This window comes from Toxotes jaculatrix, chromosome 8 (assembly GCF_017976425.1).
Source record: "Toxotes jaculatrix isolate fToxJac2 chromosome 8, fToxJac2.pri, whole genome shotgun sequence".
In the NCBI taxonomy this organism is placed as follows: domain Eukaryota; kingdom Metazoa; phylum Chordata; class Actinopteri; family Toxotidae; genus Toxotes; species Toxotes jaculatrix.
In genome coordinates, this window is record NC_054401.1 from 23,232,741 (window position 1) to 23,255,138 (window position 22,398).

The 22,398-nt window shown below is 42.8% G+C and overlaps 1 protein-coding gene across 5 annotated transcripts in view; it reads left to right on the forward strand.

Moving 5' to 3' along the window:
* The window catches only part of LOC121185668 (vacuolar protein sorting-associated protein 13B-like), a 362,080-nt gene that overhangs the window by 106,669 nt on the left and 233,013 nt on the right, over positions 1-22,398 (forward strand). For all 5 annotated transcript variants that reach the window (XR_005894381.1, XM_041043972.1, XM_041043973.1 and 2 more), the window contains exons 20-21: positions 18,761-18,870; positions 21,801-21,933. Coding sequence is in view for 4 of the 5 variants with exons in the window: in XM_041043972.1 (XP_040899906.1) it covers positions 18,761-18,870; positions 21,801-21,933 (243 nt within the window). In the remaining variant the exon portion in view is untranslated. The remainder of the gene's footprint in view (positions 1-18,760; positions 18,871-21,800; positions 21,934-22,398) is intronic.

Sequence of the window (22,398 nt, forward strand, 5' to 3'; positions counted from 1 at the left end):
CATCTGGCTCCTCTCAACACAGAGGAACAGCAGCTTGATGCATGGGTCCTCCCAAATCGTTGAACGCTATACTCATGTAGAGTGGGGTCTGCCAAGATTGCACCCTGCAGAGCAGTCTTGTTTAGGCTGTTTGTGCTCTCTGGTGCACTGAGAGCATGGCTTTGTTACTCAGCTCCTGTTTAGTCTAATGGTGCATTACAATACACAGTACATAGGGTATTATGTAGGTTGTACCCCAACGACAGCAGATTTTTCAGAGGAATCATGGGCTCCAAGGACCTTTCCTGGGAGGTCCTTTGTGGTGGATAGCAATAGATCTAATCGGACATGGCAAAGCGTTTTTAGGCAGGTCATTGTAGGGTGAGCCAGTAGTTTCAGACACCATGTCCACACTCCCTTAGCTTTATAGTGGGTTGGGATGAGAGGGCCAGAGAGAGGTCAGGACCAGAGGACAGCCTCAGGGTCAGTGAATCCTAAATGTGAAAAGGCCACAGGTTGACAGTAGCCCTGGAGAGTTGCCTGACGTTTACAGTTTATGCTGTTAAGTACAATCAGCATTTGTCAATTATCTAAAGCGAATAATTCAGTAAGTTTAAATCTGTAAGCCTATGTAAGCTTTAATGACAAATTCCTCCATATGTTTGACATTTTTGGTGAATGGGTGGAAAATCTCCTGAAGATCTCCTGGTGACGTTCATTTTTTACGTGTCATGTTTACATACATACAATTTTTATCTGTGGACATGATGTGTATATATCCACATATACTCATTATGTTACATATGCTGTATGCATGTAACAGTATATGTCCACCATGTCAGAGCCAGGCCTTGCATTATAAATGGGTGTATACAGCTGTGAAACACTGTAATGAAGCATTTTTAAAAATATTCAGTTCATTTTACCCAAAGGCACAGAGAGTAATCAGTTTTGTAATGCAGACTCCTACGCTCATAATGTCCAGTGGTTATGAGTCAGCGAGTGAGTAAAACATTTAAATGTGTCTTAGTTTATATTTGTTTTTATTCACAATGAATGAGCAGCTCTTGTGCCCTGTCCAGATGCTCTCTGGCCCAGCAGCAGTCCTGCACCACAGCACAGGGGTGGACCGATGATACAGCTGCCCCGAAATACACTCTATGATTCAAATGGTGGGTTTTACACCAGTGGTCGTGGAAGATGTGTCAGATGACACGATAGCCTGCGTGCCTGAGGAGATGCCAGGGTTTATTTGAACAGCAATCCTACTTAACATTTTTGAAAGTGTGAATAGCAATTTATTGTTTAGCCATGAGTCTGTCAGTGAGATTCTTATTTCATGACTTGTCTGATAGGTCCAAGAAAAATAAACCCACACCTGAGCTTGGTTTATAGGTCCGTCTGACGTCAGGCCCATTATCCACAGCACTCACTGCACATTTTTATTCCACTACAATCTAGTGTGTGTGTGCGTGTGTGTGTGTGAGGCTATACGTAATGTCTGTGTGTTTGTGTACTACATGTGTATTTGCAAGTATAAGTTTGTTTTTGTTCCTGCACAGGCTTCATGAAGTAGATGTGGTCGCTGTCTGCCAAGTGTGTTTCTGTCTGGCCGTTAGCAGCAGTGGCAGGAAAATCATGTGCCATTTAATGTGACTACTGTTAAAAATGTTTTGTTAACTTGAAGCCCATCTGAAATATAGAATCTAGAGTTACATCTACAGTGAATAACTGTCACCAACAGATTCTGGGAGACAGGAAGAAGCAGAAATTTCTTAACTACTGGAACTGGTTTTGTCACCTCAGGGCTCCAGATATGAGGGAGAGAGAATGTGAGAGTGTGTGTGTGAGTGAGAGAGAGAGTGAGTCATATTTTGTGAGTGATTAGAGTAGAGAACTAACACAATGAAACAAACTGTTGACTCACTTTTCAAAAGAAAAGATATTTCAGACCTTCCTGTGCCACTGGGGCCAACATTTGCAGAGAAATCTTAAGTTTGCCCACTCTAAGGGTCAAACATTCGTAGAGCAGAACAACAGCATGAAGCATAGACCATGCAGGGATAGATGCACTGATAAAGTGAAGCACTACTTCACTTTGGGACTTAGTCTGCAGCCCTGCACCTGGGGCTGTGTGGAAAAATCAAGTACAGTACTAAACTGTGTAAATGGGTTTTATGTACTGTGATAAGGTCTGTATGCAAACCAGTGTTATGTACTTTGTAAAGCGTGCACAAATTCTGATTGTAGTGTGTGTGTGTGTGTGTGTGTGTGTGTGTGTGTTAGTGTATGTTCCTCGTTGTTCTTGTCGTGAAGCTTAAGCCAGGTACATGACATCATGCAGGTCAGGTCCATGTCTTGGATGCTTTGCTGCGACAGAGCTCACTATTTTGCAACACTATCTCCCCTCTGATCCAACATTGTTTCAGGGTCTTGACCTCACAGCAACCAAAACACGAGCTGAACACGATCCTTTAAAGTTAGGTAATGCTCAGAGGACCCTTGTTGATCATCCCTTGGGTTTGGAATGAGAGATCAGTTCATTTTAGCCTGTTGTCTAGTCTTTATCAGTCAGCGCCTCTGGAGCTGACAGAGATGACTAGCTGCACCCAGCCCAGGGCCTGGACTCCCAAAAGCACATCAGCACCAAGATCATATCGACCCATTTACTTCCAGTGAAAGTAAGACCATCTTAACCCTCAGATCATGGTTTCCCCTGGTTTCCGGAGAGGCTTAGGTAGTTAAGCTGCCAGTGGATGCTGAACAGGATAGCAAAGGCTGTCTAATGTAATATTATCCTTTTAATTTGAAACATTGGAGCACAGTCTCTAAAAAAATAATGCACCAAAAAGAGAGTCTGAATCCAAAATATCATATTCATAGTAGAAATCTGTTCTGATGGAAAAATCATTTCTGGTATAAAGATTATCAGTGAATATAGATCTGAGAGTGAAATTGTTATTTGACTTAGAGGACCTGATGATAGGGGTTGAATGGAATGCATCTATCTTTCAGTGTCTGACTTTGAGTGAGCATTTACAGTATGTAGATTGAAGAAAATAGAGTTAAACTGAAACAGGAAATTGTCAAAAAGAAAGAAAAACAAAAGGAAGACATGAGTAAGGGATCAGTTTGTGGTCAGCTTGTATTTACAAAATCATCCTCTCTTCTCCCTTCCCTCCCCATGCCAGTGAGTGATGCTTGGGTGGAGGGAGGACTCATAGACTCATAGGATAAAGGTTGATAATCATGTTCCGTCAGTCTAACTGCTTTGATGTGGGTTGTTGTTGTTTCTGTGGGACTCTCTGCCTGAACTCATCCCCCATTCAGCAGCTGTGCACTGGACAGCCAGCTTTAAGAGTACAGTGGGAGAGACGTACTGAGGAGAAGCGTCCTGAAGTGCACGCACGCACGCACGCACACACACACACACACAAACTTGACTGGTTATACAAACCTTGCCTCATACAGTAAATTAAAGTACTTCGTAGCTGATACTTGAGCTCCATTTCTAATTGTCCAAAAATTACATTTCAGTTTTTCAAACTGGTGGGCATGCATTGCTAATATGTCATAGGACCCCAGTTTACATACATACACATTCTGCCAATACTGACACATAGTTAATGTTTTTTAAACACATTATCTCACATCTACTAACAAGGTTCAACTAATACACGTTATGTACTGTATAACGCAGCTACAGCAGAAATAGAAACAAAAAGATATTCATAAGAAAAAAAAAATTCTTTTGATTTTCTTTAAGTTGCTACTCCTGTTCAGATGCACACTCATCTCTCATTACACTCACACACACACACAGAGGGTGTACACATGAACAGATACACATTAGTGCAGTAATGCGTGGTGCAGGTGCCTCCTAACACCAGTGACCAGTCTTTTTTTTTAACGGGCAGCTCCTCACACAGCCGGGATAGTGTGTGTAGACATAACAGCAAAGATGAAAGCTTGTTGGAAAGAGATGGTATAAACTTGCAGGGCAGTAGTTAAAAGGGAGGTACGCTGTTGCCATCTGTTTCATCCTTTGGCCATACAAGTCATTAACCTTGAGGGGATATAATACCCAGGGTATAGCAAAGACCCAGATGGATGGCCCCGTATGAGAATGCCAGCTTACGATTTATTATTCTACCTTAGTGGTTTAGCAGCTCGGATGAAGACAAATATGGGTCTATGATTTTGACCCTTTCTGTTTGAGAAATGAGGGCAAATTACCTCTTCAACTTATTCTATAGAGTACTCTCATTCTCCTTTTTTTTTTTAGCCTTCTCTCTCTCTCTCTCTCTCTCTCTCTCTCTCTCTCTCTCTCTCTCTCTCTCGCTCTCGCTCCCCCTCCCTTTCCTGTGTAGTTGCCTGTGCCTCAGGCAGTTGTGTTCATTAACCCTGGGAGTAATTATTTTTGTTTTAGTCTCATATTGCTGACATTTCAACTCAGGGGCTCCTCAATCAGGATTAACCCAAACCGCAAGAAATCACACTTCACAGTCTTTTTCTACAGCAGCACTTGTTGCCTCCAATTTCACTCAAATTAAAGGTTTATTTTATTTAGCTGTTTTTTTTTTCACTCAGGCCCTGTGCCATGAGAAAACAAACCAGACTGCTTGCCTTTGATTTGCTGGTTGCACATGGCTTTCCCAGTATCCCCAGTATCCCTTACTTTTTCTCTCTTGTAGTGGACAGTCCTCTGTTCTGGTCCTGGTACTAAAGATCAGGATCACGTAGGTGGTAGCAGTATGATCATCTGCTATGAAGGAATATTCTCTCTAATAACTCTCATGCCTGTAACGTAAATAGTGATATATATATAATAATAATGTATATGTAGTAATATATACTGCAAAGTTGTTAGGCCTACACTGTTAATGTGTGATTAGCTGAAAGTTATATGTGTATTTCAGTTCCAGTGTGTAATGTAAATACAGCAGATTTAAAGTTACAACCTAGTGTATACATGCTTGGCCATCTCAGAGCTGTGTTTCCCTCTGTTTGCCTTGGGGGCCTCAAGGTCCACAGGAACCCTCAACTTGTCTTCCTGCCCCAAGGGCACTTAGTCTCAACACAGTAGTTATAAACTCTCATCACTCTGAATCAGGGTTTTGTGTGCGTCAGTCTGTTACTACAAATGTGTGTGTGTGTGTCCAGCAGCAACAGTAGTCATAGACCAAGCTGTGGTTGTAAAACCTCATCACTTTGAGTGGTCCTCCAGGGGTCCTGGACTCCTCTCGCTGTGTGTGGTTTGACCTGCCGTGGTCCTCCAGCCCCCCCACATGCCTACTTAGATAAACAGGCAGTAAACACAGGCAGTCTTAGCACCTCTCTCTTTCCCTCTCAACATATACAAGGCCCACAGATGAAAGGACTAGTTCCCGACACTAATAGCCAGAGATTAGCTCCCACCGGCCTCCACTGGCTCTTAATTAAAAGTTCAGCCACTAGGTTCAGAAAGCTTCTAATAATAGTAAAACGCCCATCTAAGATAAACTGTCCTAAGTCTTATAGATGCTCTAGCTGTTGCTGCCAGTGTCAGAACTGGTAGATTTTGCCAATTCACTGTAATGAATAATGCATCTCCCGCAACTTAAGACATGCTGACAGTGAATTTTGTAGGTAACATTAAGGGTTAATTGTGATGAGCAATGCTCTGGATCAGATAATCAGAACAGCTTTTCCTCCAACTTGTCTCCTGCTCTCACATTACATTTACTTAAATGTTGTGGGCCACTAATTCTCAAGGTGGGGGGAAAAACTCTCTGTTATTTGTGAATTAGATGGGTTTAGACAGTAAACATTTTCATCGAGGTGAAGATCTCCATGGAGAAATTCATCCTGGGCTTTTTTTGACCACCTTGGGACCTCTCCCCATTACCACGGCCAAATACGTCATCTTTACTTTTTTTTTTTTTCAGCCGACAGACATCCAAAAGAAGAGGAGATGGATTGTTGGCGAGCTGGCCTTTGCCGCTCTCTCTGTCTGTGGCGTCTCGACATTGCATGTATAAGGAATGATGCCAAGGTGTTGCGAGATGAACAGCAGTCTACAGAATATGTCCAGTGTCAAGCTGTCTGTGTTCTGCTTGACAGAAGGAAACGTGTACTGTATCAGCATAGTATGCTTATGGATTCATATGGACATGTTCATGAGAGTGTGTGTGTTTTAAAACTCAGTGGGTTTGTTTTTTAGGAACTAGACAGCAAGAGGGAGCTGACTGGACCAAGAGGGGGTCTTTGTCCCTCTCAATGTAGACTGTGTCCTGATGATAACTCTCAGATTAGAGGTTGAAGGATAGGTGCAGCCTCTCTGTCAGCAGCAGCTGCTGCTTTTTTTTTTTTTTTTTTTACCTTCAAAGACTTGTCCTTCCTCCCTCCCACTCCTCTGCTCTTTCTGGCCTTCCCCATATATCTCTCCTGCCTTCCCTCCCTCTCTTCCCTTAACTCACTTCTTTCCTCCTATCGTTCCCTTTCCTTGTCCCTTCCCCTCCTTTGTCTTCATCCCTATCGTCCTGCCATCTCCCTCTCCTTCTCCTCCCTATCTGTCCTGTTTGTCTGCAGTAAGCCAGTCTGGGGAGCATTTCAAGTGTGTTTAGAGTAGCTGAGTCATCTCTGCTTTTGTGTATTTGTTAATGTAGGGCAGCTGATAGTAGTTTGGATGTCCTGTGCTGCAGGTGGCCCGAGCATTTGTTATTTGTGTGTGCATGCACAAGTCCATGTCTGTCTGTATGTGTGATGTCTGACTGTATTAAATACAGCTCTCATGGGTATAAACACTTCTTCCTTATCATCAGTGTGTGTGCAGATAGGAGTGACATCCTCCAGCAACAAGACACACATTTGGCCTTTGCTTTGCTGTCAGTGAGGCTTCATTCAACAGTAACTAATAACAGGCCAAAGATACAAAGGAGCTCTTCCTCTGAAGCTTCAGGACACACACATACACACGTCTGTACTTCTGTCGGTGCGAAGACGCACATTGACCTAATGCGTTCCCTCCCCCTTACCCTCAGGCCCTAACCCATAACCTTACCCATAACATGAGACCTTTATGAATTTAGAACAGTCATAAAAAATCTGCTAACATGTTTTGGAATATTTTTCTCAGTCTCCTAACTTCTAATTGTTCACTTGTAATCATCCCATCTTTCCACCCGTGTTTGAGCTCATCCTTAGCATTGACACCACAGTGACCCCTTTTCTTGGATGAGGAAATCCAACCAATCAGAACTAGCGTTTCATCATACTGTACACCCCTTCATCCCTCTATCCTTTCGTCCTCACATTGCAGCTAAAATAGCTCATCCTGAAACCATTAGACCAAATTGCTAAATGGTTCAAATGTGCAACCACTTAAGGCTATGTCTTTAAGAGGAGTAATCTTCAATCTACTGTGGCAAGCAAGAAGAGGATGAGGTGGATAGTGGGAGTGGGAACTGAGAGGGACCCACAGAGGCTGAAAGTGAGAAACAGAAGGAGAGCGGGTTAAGAGGTATTAGCTATTTCATATAGAAGTGCAAAATCACATTCATGGCAGTGTGAGAGGCTGACAGAGGGATAGTTATAGAGGTTAATAGAGAGCAAAAACACACATGCTCAGACTTATTCTCTCTTACAGATGCACAGCATGACTTACCCAGACAGCTCCATGTAAGTAGATAGAAGTATATGACCAAGATTTAGGTAATGATTTCACATGAGGGCTGATATATTTGGGATAAGTGATATATTACAGTAGCTCATCACATCGTCTGAACACACTCTGTATAATACAAAGACACACTAACATACTAACAGGCACCTGTGGAGAATAACAGTTGTTCAGAGACCCACTGCACTAGCTAAGAGAAGCACTGACAGCACCTGGCAAAGATGCTGCTGTGTTCCCTCTGTGAAAACATCCATTTGTTAAAACCATAATCGTTTACTTAAATCAAGTTTGTTTTAATACACTTTCACTTGTTAGAAGAAGATAGTCATTCCCTCAGTGGATCCTTGAGGTTTCTATGAGAACTATTCTCATCTCTTGGTGTTGTGCAAGGTTTCCCAGGAAGAAATCCTCCGAGGTACAGTTCTGTTTTTTTCTCCCCATTTCTGGCAGCACAAACAAGGTTTTCTTTGGAATAAATATAAGAATTCAGTAGCTAACATGAGCAGTGATCAGCTGAACACTGAAGGAAAAATACATTGAAATACTGGCCATGTTCTTTTAATGATCTCTGAGGAGCACAGTTCAATAATGCCTCATCAGTGACTGCTTATCACCTTAACTGCTGCCAGAACTGACAAAATGAACTTGCCTTCACTCATGGACCAAACAGGCAAATTGCCTAATGAAGTTAGATCAGTCAGCTGGGCGAGGGCCCAACCAGTAGACAAATAGCTACAGTGCATAGACAAAGCAGAGCCTCCAGTGTATATTTGCAGCTTCTTGAGTGACCCCAAATTTCAGCCAGAGGACTTTGATCTGTACACGTGGTCATTAGGAAGTCTACTGAAGTGACAAAAGGCCAAGCTGAAGGACTGAGGGAACAGAGTCTGCAGGGAGGTGGAAAGGTTTAATGCCCCTGATTGTCTGTTTGCTCCTCAGAAAGCTCAGGGCTGAGGACAGGGTTGAAGAGAGCGACTAGAGAAAGTGATGCCAAAGACGTTTGTTGCAAAGTACAGCTGGATCATAAAGCTGGTCAGTTTCTAGTTGAAGACAGGTAAGATGCAGCTATAGAGGACAGAATATTTGGGAAAATAAGTGATATAAGACCAAGGTAAAGGAGGATAGAGAAGTGAAAGGGAAAAAGGAACCCAAATTAGCCTCATTCAAATGTCAGAAATAACATGCCACAAAGAGATGAATGCATTCGTCCCAGCTAGTTTATTTTTCTTTTTGGTGTCATCAACTTTTAGCCATAGTCAGCACAACACCACCACACAGTGTAACACCATTTAACTGTCCTTTAACCACATTACAGCCCTTGTGCCCAGAAGTAATAACCAATATTACATCTGTATGTGTTCTTTTATATTGATGTTTAACAAACCTTTTAGAACTTCCAAAGCCGCTTTTCAGCTGTTCTTGCAATTATACTGGATCTGTTTTGGGAATAAACATCAAATAAAGCTGAAGTCTCCAAAGTGGCCCAGAGAAAAAAAAGAAACAAAACACAGGATGGGAGCTTCCTGCTTGCAAAGAGTGAAATGTTTGAAGCTTATAATACAATCAAATAAATAAAAATACACAAAATGTCAACATAAGAATGACTGTTAAGTAACATGCAAATAGGCAAACAGTACATTTCAAGCTGAGTGTTCTTTCTCAGTCAGCACCTTTGAGGTTTCTGATTGTTGCAGTATATTACACCCTTTGGTTGTGTTTGTTTCATATTACTAACTTTTGTGTTCCTGGTCTAAATTAACTGACTTATTATGACTGTTTACAAATCTGTCATAATACATAATCACCACCTGTTGTGGTGAGATGTTGTGTGAGATCTTTTTATTAACTTTATGTCTAATAATTAGAGTTACAGACAGACATTAACAGTGTTTTAACGCGTCATTGAGCTGAACATGTACAACTAGATTTCAAGTTATATTTAATTTTGATGATAGTAAATATAAGAGGAAACACACTGTGTTATTTATCACACACCACTTAGTGTCAAAGTGTTGATCGAACATTTATTTTGAAACCCCTTTAATATTTAAACAGTGGCACAGAATAGTGTTTATGTTGTTTCTGGTCAGAACTGACCAGACATAGGACCAAAGTATTTACACATGAAAACTTAACTCTGTTACAATATTACAATTGTGAACATTGCGCAGCAACAATAACAGTGTCACTTTCCAGGTTCACGATCTGTCAGTCAAATACTACGTGGTGGTTACATTATGTTTGTGTGTGCTCATGCGTGTGGTTGACAATATATGATGGTTGGTCATGCGGCCATTATTTTACATGATTATGTGCCAGTAACCTGAAACAATCAATCAGTGACATACTGAATACATACAAGTGATGTTTCACATCTGACATAGTAACATGTGAAACATTATTTCTGGTGATATATTACCATGGTCATGGCCAAGCGGAATAAAGAAAGTAAAGAGATTATCACATGCAGTGATGTACCTGTGGACACCTGCTGTCATGTCCAGGACCACAGTCTTGGCCTGGTTCTTTCCTGGAGCTCCACCAGCAGGTTTGCTAGTACACAACGTTTAGCAGGCTTAGCAACCTTTGAAAGGGACCAGCTGTTCATCCACTGTAACATCTGGAATCGTAGATGGCCAACGCTCCACCCACTTGTCCCAAACCTCTGGGCTTGTAGAGAGCTTGTCGTCAAGTCAGGTATCTCTAGTGTCAAAACAAACACAACAACATAGGAAATATCTACACATTGTAATTACATGGTGGCACAAAAAAAATGTCCAACCAGACTCTTCATGGCATAAACAAGAGGTGGATTCATTTCTGGATCTTTATACACCAGACAGAATCAACAGACCCATAATGTCTGTTTGGTCTACCTCCTTCCAGTTGTCTTTGAACACCCGTTTCCCCTCCACGTTTGTCTTATGCAGGACTATGGTTTCAGTTGACTCTGTCAGGACCACTTCAAAGTAGGATTTGATGTCATCAGTGCAGAATATAGCATACCTCGTCAGCCTTGGGGTCATCCTGAAACATTTTCAGTTGACTGTCTGCGTCTCGTCTCAGACGGGGATGAAAACCAGAACAAATTCCCATTCTTTGACTAGAAGACTGAAGGCTCAGCAAGGGCCCTCCTCCTCCTCCTCATCACTTGAATGTTCCTCATCAGTCGTCTCATGGTTTGGATCATATTCTGTAGTCTTCCACTTCTGACACGTCCTCTTCCAGTGTGTCTTCACTGTCAGTTTCATTCTGTCTCTCTCCTTCCCATGACTGTAATGATCAAAGAGCCGACCATGAGCCTCACGCAGTGTCAATCATTTGGTCACTGTGGTGGAACAAAGTGAAATGTTTAATGTACCAGAGCTGCAAGAAAGGTGCTCTGTGTGATTGAAACAATGATACGAACCTGTAGATATAATATTTTGTCTTGACGGTGGGGTTCCTGTGAAATGCAGGGAGGCAGGTGAGGTGTATGTATGCGCACTTGTATGGGAGTTTGGGTTTGAAAGTCTGTCCAGTTTATGGTTGGGTGTGTTCCTCAGTTTTATACACCTTACTCTCATTTTTGACTATGATTGATGAACAAAACTTAAATGAAACCCACAAAATTAAATAATGGTCTAAATTTATTTAATTTTAATATTTAATATTATTTTGTGTGGAGGATTACATGAAACCTTATGCCATTCAGATGAAGTGAACTTCAGACAGAACATATGTAAATCATTCAACACAACATAAGGGCCAGTCTTCATGTTGTTACTATTTTTATGTCGACAGATCTACATCATTATTTATTTAAATATTTCCTCTGCTTTTTATTCCATAACTTTTTATGGACATTTTAACCTCAGGAGTACAAGAAACATTAATGCAGTATCAAGTAAACTTCAGATTTTGCCATTTGCAACAAGCCTTTCTATTTGTTACAGTGTAATTCATGTAACATTAGTTGGAAGGAACCCCAGCTAATGACAGACATAAAATTGCTCGACTCCCTCTCTGCTCATGACAAACTGAGAGAACTCAGCTTGAACTGTAGAGAAAGCCCATGAGTCAGCTGAATGATAGCAGCGATAAGGAGTTTTCAAGGTAACTATACAAAACTGAAACTGTCTGTGGGAAAGCAGCAGCAGAAGCAGAAGTCTGTTTATTTTAATGAGCTCAGAAGTGTCTCTCCTGTTCCCCTTACATTACACTGGGGCTCATTTAGAGTTCACACAGTGCACTGTATGTCCATGATGGATATGGTAATGATACATTAATGCAATCAGGACCAGGTCTGTTTCGTCTCTCATTAAGAAGGCTAGCTATCTTGCTGACAAGGGCCGGGTCACATTTGGTCGTGACTTTAAGCATTTTCCTTCGGTGTGATTTGAAGTGAGCGAGACAGAGAGAGAGTTTATTTCTGAGGCAGTATGAGAGAAACAGTATAGGGAGAAAGAGGATAGGGAGAGAGATAACAGCTGGGATACACCAAATCAGGGCCTGCTTGGGTTTCAGCTTGGGTTTCAGCAGGGGCACAGGCAGCAATTGTGCAGTATCTGGTTGTCTTTTCAACACCATGAGAGTTGATGTGGATTTATGAAGGCTAGGAATCAAATAGAAGGGGGATATGTAAGGCCATAGAGCCTCTTATCAACATCTGGAGCTCGACAGAGCTGCTGTTCTGCTGCTTCAAACCCCTCATCTGGCCTCACTACTGGTTTACAGTTCATACTGGGGATGTGGATAAGTCCATTTTCCCATGGTCACATATTTAGTGTGTTGTAAGTTTTATGCAATGTAAGATACTATCGTAGGATTTGTTCCAAATGTACAGACTGAATCACATCATAAACAAAAGCATTTGCCTTAATCTCACTTCAGAGCCACTTGTTCAAATGATGTCAAAAACTGACCTCTGTTTGACTCAGCATGAAGTAAATCTTGGTACTTATAAACCCCCCCTAATCAAATATCTATTTTCAATTGCAACATGTGAACATCAGCATAGTGACCCCCCCATGCATACAGTACACAGGGAAAGTGTTGCTGCTGATGGGAATGGGGATAGAGCTCTGTCTGTGGATGAGATACAGCCGTGTGGTCATTACATAGATAACGATGCATGCGCACATGTTAACATGCACACATTCTGGACTATTCCTACACACATGCATGCTGTTTATTAGTGTTTCTATTAGTGCACAACTACATGTGTGTATGGTCAGTACATACTGTATGTACACTCACCAACACTGTCGAGAGTTTCACTCAGAATGGAGCCAAAAACAAAAATGCAGTGAAGCAGCAGCTGTGTGGAAACACCTTGTTGATGAGAGAGGTCAGAGGAGAATGGTCAGACTGGTTGGAGCTGACAGAAAGGATACAGTAACTCAGATAAACACTCTGTACATCTATGGTGAACAGAAAAGCATCTCAGAATGAACAATACCTTGAGGTGGATGGATTACAACAACAGAGGGACATGTTAGGTTCCACTCGAGCCAAGACCAGACATCTGAAACTGCAATTGACCCAGACTCACCAAAACTGGACAGTTGAAGCCTGGAAAATTTTAGCCTGTTCTGATGAATCTGGATTTCTGCTGAGGCTGCAGATGTTAGTCTCAGGATTTGGCATCAGCAGCATGAATCCATGGACCCAACCTGCCTTGTGTCAACAGTTCATACTGCTGCTGGTGGTGGTGGTGGTGTGATCGAGTGGGGAATGTTTTCTTGACTCACTTTGGGCCTTAATACCAATCAGTCATGGTCCAAATGTCACAGTCTGTCTGAGTATTGTTGCTGACCATGTTCATCCCTTTATGAAACAATGCAAAAGTCGTCTCAAACTGGTTTAATAACAGTGAGTTCAGTGAACTTCAGTGGCCTCCCCAGTCTCCAGACCTGAATCCAGTAGAACACCTCTGGGATGTGGTAGAACAGGAGATTGGCAGCTTGAATGTGCAGAGATGATGTGATGCAGTCATGTCAACATGGAGCAGAACCTCAGTGTTTCCAACATGTTGTGGAATCAATGCCACAAAGAACTGAGGCTGTTTGAGAGCAGAGAGGAACTACCCAGTGTTAGTACAGCGTTCCTAATATAGGGCTCAGTGAGTGTATGTACACAGTTTTGAATTATGTAGTGGATGTATGTGCATGTACATGAACCTCTCAGACATGCATTTAATGTAGACACACATGTACTAACACTGCTTATCCAGACTTGGGTGTATGTGATTATATCCAGTTCACAGGACTTTGCATGTATGAGACTTACTGAAGTCATCTCATAAATCACACAGATCCATGGCCAAACTCTGAGGCCCACTCACTTATCATGTAGATTAGGAAAATGACTTAAAAAATACTTTCTCATCATCCACTCTTTTATATGTTCTGTCTAAGTCCTTTATTTCTCTCTGCTCTGCTCTGTCTTTGTGTTTCTCTGTTTTTCTTTTGCTCTTTCTACATGTGTGTCTGTGATTCTACCTTTCTCTGCTTCTATCACTACATATTTATCTGTCTGCATCCATTCACTCCCTAATTGGCTGAATCACTCTCCAGCTTTCTTCCTGCCTGTTACTGTACCACTGCCATAGTCAGCCTTTATGAGGTGGGTCTAGACTGTCAGCTGCAGGCTACCGCAGTTGGGCCATGTTGAAGGACACACACACACACACACACTTATGCATATATGCTTATAGTCTCTTAAAACCACACACACACAGGCGCAGACACACATATACATTGGTTTCCAGTATGGAGAGTTGAATGGGCCCAGAGTGAGAGCAGGCTTTCCGTAGGCTGGGATCTGTTTCCAGTCAGACCTGCTTGTGTCCTTCCTGAGCCCCTGGGCTCCTGTGTTGCTGCATGGTCCCCAGACCGCTGGGCTGCAGCAAGGCCGGGGAACAGTAGTGCAGTGAATGTGTGTCAGAGAGCGGTGTGTGTTTGGGAGTAAGATGGTGTGTAACTTCACGAATCGGTGTCTGTTCAGTCCTACACAAACACACAAATGGATACGAATAGAAACACTTCCTTATGTGTAATAAAGACACATGAACACATTTCAATCATGCACACTCAAACACACGTCACACATACTGCACACACTGTTCCTTGCACCCACCCACACACAGCTGAGTCCCTTTTCAGTGGTGTCATCAGCTCCAGCTCTCTCTCTCTCTCGCTCTCTCTCTCTCCCCCTCTCCCCCTCATACACACACACACACACACACACACTCAGACACACCGACACACACACCAGTAGAACACCTGTCGGGCTACATGGCTCACTCCAGGACACCTTTGAGTCATGAGCTCATCGGAAAAGCAATTAAAGGCAGCGTAGGCCTCCGCACGCTGGCGTAATGTTTTGTTTTGCTACTTGGCTTCGAAATTAACCAAACCTGTCAGAAGTCATCTGGCTGACGTGGGCTGGGCTATATTTATTTATTTTCTGTTGGAGAAGCTGGACACAGGGTCCCAGCGCTGCTTCACGTCCAACAATGAAGTGATTCTGCGGGGGCGATTAGCTGGCTAGGATATGAACCCCCCCCCCCCCCCTCCGTCTATCTGGGGGGTGGACGGTGAGCACCCTCCCTACCTCTCTTTGCCTGTCTGTTACTCTGATGGTGGGGTCATGGCCCTGTTGTTGAGAGGTGGTGCCCTCTGTAACCCCAATCAGGGCATTGGTCTCCACTGTGGGACCTGGTTTTGAACTTGCACTGACCTAACCACTCCCAGTTTATTGAATTTCATGCTCGCAGTGACTGAACAAAAGCAGATTTAACATTTAAAAATGTCAATGTATAAACCATGTAACATGATAAAAAGACAGAAGAGATGAAGACAGAGAGATGTGTGGTGGATAGATTATTTAGGCTTTTGACCCAGAAAAGAAGAGACGTACAGAAGAACGGGACAGACGGGGTTTAAAGGTTAGATGCCTTCTCTCAGTCTAGACACTCTACTGTAGCCTGAGGACGGATGTCAGACAGCCGTAAAACAACACCAGCAGCCCCATGCCCTCGTTTAACTCTACTGGTCTCCACTGAAGAAAAAAAAAAAACACCTTTGACATTAATAGGTCCACTCTGGGTGAGTCAAGGTGAGTGTGTCTTCACAGATGCCTGCATGTACGTTCTGCGGTTATGCTTATTTACAGAGTCTAGGCCACTGAGCAGTTTGCAGATGTTTTCTTGAGGAATCATTTAGGAAGCAAGAAAAACACCTTTGTTATCATTGTCATCACTTTCTGTAATTACCCATATGCCGCCCAGTTAGAGCAGAGAAAAACAACAGTTAACCTGCTGCCGAGGTCGCCCTCTAAGCTTGCCAGGCCGTTTCACGGTGCTCCGTGCTTCAAAGGAGGTGTCACTCTGGGCAGTTGTGTCAACACACTGATGAAACAAGAACACACAGCGTGGATGGTAAAGCCTCGGTCTTCAAAGCTTCAAAAGCCAGGTCAACACATATTTTCTTTCTGTGTCACTGTCGAACTGGCAGAGAGAGAGAGAGAGAGAGAGAGAGAGAGAGGGAGCGGGAGCGGGAAGAAAGCTTGTTTGCTCTGTTAATCTCAGAAAGAGAGCTTCTTGAGTGGTGTTGTGAAGTATCAACATGGTCATGGCCTGTCAGTGGCGGAGGCCAGACAGACGTGACACACAGCCACAATAAGATGACAGCTGCTGGCACGACACTGAAAACACTGCTGATGCGCTGCCAGTTACTTCAGCTTACTTAGTTATTTAAGAACCAGCTTACAAGACTTGAAGACAGTTTTGCTGTTATGGGTTTTTGTTTATTGTGTTTGTTATTTCTGTGCTGGCTTTGGTACTGCAGAGTGAAATTATGCTTCCCTTTTCTTTCACTGATTTGGTCATCTTGCATAAAAATGCTGTTCATGTCATGTGATCCCTTTTAAAAAGCTGAACTTTTCACAGGATATGTGAGGTTTTAATTTTTTTTTTTTTGTCGCCCCAAAGTTACCACTTCCTATTTTCCTTGTAAGTGTTCCACCTAGTGTTTTCGGATGAAAAACACTGATGGCAGTATGCAGTAGTGTGCCTTAAAGCTGTATTGGCTTTAATACACATTAATGCTGTGCAGAAACCACAGCTAAGCTGCTCTGGTCAGGAGAGTTATCTGCAGCTAAGCATTTTAGATCTTTTTATTTGCTCATTTATCTCTGTAATAACTGTTTAATAAACAATCCATCTACCAAGTTATATGATTTATTGCACCGTGACTCATTTCTACGGAATGAGGTTTGTCGTGCTCAATCCATCCCATAGACCACAATTTCGGGTCAATTTATTCAATACATCTTCAGCACATCTTCACCAGTCAGCCCATTCCCAGACTTTTGGGTCCTATACTGCTCAAGCTTTTCTGGGCTATGATGAAACCACTTGAAGTAAGGCCCCAGCACTGCAGCCACAGCCAAAGCCTATTAAGCAGCCACATTGTGGTATAAGAGTTCAAGCCACAGGGCTGAGGTCATGATTCCTCATCAGGAGGAACGGGAGAGAGGTGGATGTAGAAGGAGTACAGGGCTGTTGTTAGGGAGTCAAGGAAGTCTGTGGGGGTAGGTGGACAGAGAAACTGAAGAGACAGAAGAATGGAAGTGACAGAAAGTAAAGCAAGTAGAAAGATAAATGAAGCAATAGAAGAACTGTGAGTCAGTTTGACTTGATCCAATGAGAAAGTTTCCCCAGAGAAAGTTATCCAGAAAATATTGTGTACCAGTAATAAACCATGGCTGAGGACTGAAGAGCACCTAGTGAATAATGATCCGACACACAGACACTAGCACTGATACATGTGTACTCTATACAACATCGTACTGTAGACACACACTACAGACTTAACACCTTACATGCACGCACATTTTATTTATACAGCACTGACAGACACATTTTTCATCGCTTATACTTTCAGTCATACACATATACAGCAAACACACACACACACATACACACAAGCTCACAGGCCACAAATCACTGAACATTGTAAAAGTGGAGCAAATTGGAACCGTTTTATTTGCATTGTTCACAGGGAATAATGGAGGAGCAAGTAATTCCTGCCAAGATGGAGAGCTGGTGTAACAAAAATATGTGTGTGTGTGTGTGAGTGTGAGTGTGTGTGTGTGCTTCGAGGGAGAGTTTATAATTGTGCTTTGTCCATGCTTTAGAGACACTTAAACGTTAGGCAAAGCAACAAGCAATCAGGCTTTGTCGGAGGTGAAATGCACACAGACATTTACACGTTCACACTTACACACACACTCAGCTTTGCCTCAGGGCCTGAAACAGAAGACTGGGTTCTTGTCCAAAGCTCCATTAAACTGCCGAAAGTCTTTCTAGAGCTGAAACATCCTCCTATCGTCATGCTGGGACATTCCACGGCACGCCAAAGACCCTGCGCTAATCCTGCCGGCATGGGAATCATTATTGATAGGATCCTAATGCATTACCTCAGGGCCCTCTTATTGTTGGTAAAGATTATTATTTAAGAGTAAACCAAAACCCAGAGAAAGACTCGAGTTTCATAGAAATTTATCGAAAGAAAATGTTATTCTTGGCTTAGTGTGATACCACTTTGAACAGAGCAGTTGAAACAAACAGCGCTCCTTGCTGCTCTCCAACAAGCAGGCGTGATACCCACCAGCATGTGTTTAGGACACAGTGTGCCATGCAGGAGTGTAAGAACCTGACACTCAGTTTTTCCAGATTCGCCCCAAGTCACTTTCGCTCTTTGGTCATTACCTTACATAGAGTTCAGTGATTCATATGTATGTCCTTCGTACTTTGCAGACATAATTGCAGCAGGAGCATCGGAACATTTTTGTCTATATGAGTTCACATAGTTTCCACCTCAGTCAGTAATTCTGTGCATCGCTTGATCTGGATCCTATTGAATTATCTGAGTTGATCACACAGTTTGTCTGTTTGTAAACAGTAATTTTAATTTTGTAAAAGAAAGACAGATGTACCCTATATCTTTACACTTTAGTTTTTACTTTTGGAAAATCTGCTCATTTATCACCACTTTGATTTCCTTTGTCTTCAAAGTTGCACAATTAAATCTCTTTTTGTTTTATGCTTTTTTTGTGTGTGTTTGTGTTGTCCAGGTGCAGTCCTGCTGGTCAGTGTCCAGGGCATAGCCGTCAACCTGGATCCAATCTTATGCACATGGCTGCTATACCAGCCTCACAGAGGGAGCAGCAGGCAGCAGCAACAGGTACACGATCCTCTCTCGTTTCCTCATACAAGCTCTATCAGCTTCTCTTCCCGGCCTTTTGTGTGCTTATTTAAGCGCGCTGTAACTTGCAATTTGTATTAATGAAGCACTGAACTGAACAGCAGAACACTCTGCTGCTGCATTCATCTGAGCTGCTCTTGATAAGATCCTGAAACAAATGTAAATGGTTGTAACTCTGCCTCCCTCCCTCTCCCTCTGCCTTGCCTTCTCTTTCCCAGCTACCTTTTTCCATGTGCTTTGCTCCCTGTCTTCCATCCAGTCTCTCTCTATTTATTTGACAGGGGTCATGGTGATGGTTATGGACATTGAATGCTCTGTGCCCACGCTACACGCACTCCATCACACATACACGCACACACAGCTGACATGCTCAGTCTGATTGCCTTGGATATAGCACAGGTTCACCCCATAAAGGCACATAAACATATATAGTACTTGAAAGTATCATATTGTAATACTTTTATTGTTTTTTTCCAGAAGTTGCTCTGTTTCATGGCTCCTGCAGTTTGGAAAGGCTGTTGGCGTGTGTGTGTGTGTGTGTGTGTGTGTGTGTGTGTGTGTGTGTGCGTGTGCGTGTGCGTGTGCGTGTGCGTGTGCGTGTGCGTGTGCGTGTGTGCGTGTGTGCGTGTGTGTGTGTGTGTGTGTGAGACAAAGGGTGAAGGGAGTTAATTGCACCAGCTCCTCACTCTGGAGGTTATTGCTGTGTGGGGTTAAACACATGTTATGAGTTGAACTGCAGCCAATGTGAAGGATACACAACATTGGCTGCTGTGTGCATGGACATGTTGCAGCAAACTTGTGTGTGTGTGTGCACCTATGTTCATGGGTTTGTCTCTGTAAGGCCATATACCTCTGCTGCCTGTCAAGGCCTTCTCAAGGCCTGGCTGCTCAGAAAAGGCTTCCAGCTGAAGGCCATTCAACGGCCTGTGAAGGACAGAAGAGAGGACACTGACTGGTTAGGGTGAGGATAGCAGGATATGATAAGAAAGGGGGTAAGCAGAGCAGAAAACAGGACAAAGAAAGGGACATGTAGAGGGACAGATAAGGGGAGTATGTGTGACATGAGGAAAGGAGTGGGGGGCTTTTATTGCACAAAGACAGAAGAAAGAGCTGTTGGAAAAAGCATAAGAAAAATTGATAGGATGAAGAGAAGACAAGTGAAAGTATCAAAGACAAGTGGAGTCATAAGCAATGAAGAGGCCAGACATATGGGGGTATGATAGGCAGAGGACAGATATGGAAAGAGGTGAGAAGGAACACACAGAGGGACAAAATTAAAAACCCTAGAATGGGGTAAGATAAGGACAGTATGGAACACAGAGGAGACAGCAGAAAGCACAAGACAGTATCGAGAAGGTGAGGAGAAAAGACAGTTTGAATTAAAAGTTAAACTACCCGAGTGAGCAGAAAACAGGAGAAATCGGAGAAATAGAAGCGAATGGTTGGGGAAGCAGGTAATAAAGAGAAGGGGAATTAAAGAGGGAAAAAAAGAAGGTTGAGAACCGAACAGGCATTTGCCTTGGCTAACCCCCCGGGATGTGTGGTAGAAGGAGTTAGCTCATATTATGTCATCCACCAGGTATGAGCGATGCTCACTGGGTAAGGTTACCTGCTTCTTGCATTGAGCATTAAAATGTGGCCAAGCACATATTTTCCATGAAGTGTACAAATGGAATTATATAATAGTTTTTCAACCATTTTACATTTTTCTCTAACACATAAACCAACAAAACGATCAGATGAATTGTACATATAGTATTTTAGTGACATGTATTGTCTTTAAATGAGTATTTGAGAGTTTTTTTTTTTTTTTGAACATGCATTTGTTGTTAAAGCCTCCTATACAGTGTTTGTCTGTGTATTCTATGGATGCATTTCCAAGTGTGTTTCTAACTAAAAAGTGTTTTGAACATTCTCAGATCTTCAACAGACCTGAATATGATTTTCAAGTCAAACCAGCCTCTGGACAGCTAACCTACTGGCCTACAGTGTTTTATTCACACCATGTTAAGTTACAGGAAGGATTTGGCGTCATACCTCAGTCGGTAGCTTCAAATACTAATGTAATTTGGGGGCCCATTTTTAATCTTACCACAACCAGCATTTGGGTCCTGACCCAGTCATTGAAAAACAACTGCATCAGTGTGTGTGTGTGGGTGTGTGTGTATATGTGTGTGTTTATACAGGCTGCAGTACGTGGTTGGCCTGCGGCCTTGTGCAGCTGCATCATAGCCTAGTGGTGCTGCTGGCGGATGCTAATGGGGTTTCCTTATTTCAGACCAATCTTCCAGTCTTCTGTCTTTCCGCCATCTCACTGTGTGTGTGTGTGTGTGTGTGTGTGTGTGTGTGTGTGTGTGTGTGTGTGTGTGTGTGTGTGTGTGTGTGTGTGTGTGTGTGTGTGTGTGTGTGTGTGTGTGTGTGTGTGTGTGTGTGTGTGTGTGTGTGTGTGTGTGTGTTTGGCCTGCCAGCAGCATGGGAGACTGCTCAAAAAAACAGGGAGCTGTCACTAGTCCTTGTTGGTCTTGGATGCCTCTGATGTGTTCCACTGCATTTTTCTTTTCTCTCTCTCTCTCTCTCTCTCTCTCTCTCTCTCTCTCTCTCTCTCTCTCTCTCTCTCTCTGCCTCTCTCTCTGTCTTACAGCATTATACATTGCATTGTGTTTCCTGATTAACCCAGATCTTTAAAGCTAAGAAGAAGCCGTCTCTGGGTCACGGCCTTACTAACACTGAACAATGCTGGTACAGACAGGATGTTTAAATCATTTGTACTCTTACACATGGTAACATGCACTTTTTTTTTTTTTCAAGGACTGAATTAATGCACATTTAATGGAAATGCATGCATGTGATTACATATTTCTTTCCCCATGGCCTCAGCGGTGCTCAGTCATGCTGTGATCTCATTGCAGAATCCAGGTTCAGTTTCTTTGGCCAAGAGGAGAGAGGATGAGGTGTCAGTAGGGAGCACGCCATTGGCCAAACAGCCCTCCAATCAGGCCTCGGACTATGCCAGCAGCCCGGTCAAAACCAAGACAGTCACAGGTAGGTTTGCCAACCCCAAGCTGTGCCATAGATATAGTACTGAAGATATCACTTGTGACATTGCACATCATACAATAACATGATATTAAGCCGATGCAGCAGAGAGGTTGACACATATAAAGGGAGTAAAAGATCTTCTCTGTATTTTATGTAAAGATAAATATACAGATGAGAAGTGCAATGGCTTTTACTTCTCTCTTTATATTTCCAATAGCTGCCACCTTTTCAGTATTTAAGGATATAATCTTTGGGGAGTGGAAAAACAACAATTTTCTGTATTTAACCTTGTTTCTATGCGATGATGCCATGTTACTATGCTGTTACATAACATACGACAGCTCGCTGACAGCTGAGTGAACCCGTTTCTCAGAGGACACCACATATCCAGGCATGTCCTTCTCTGTTTTTCCTCCTCTGCTAGTATTACTATGGCTTTGTGGGCTCTGGATGCCCAGAATCAATGAG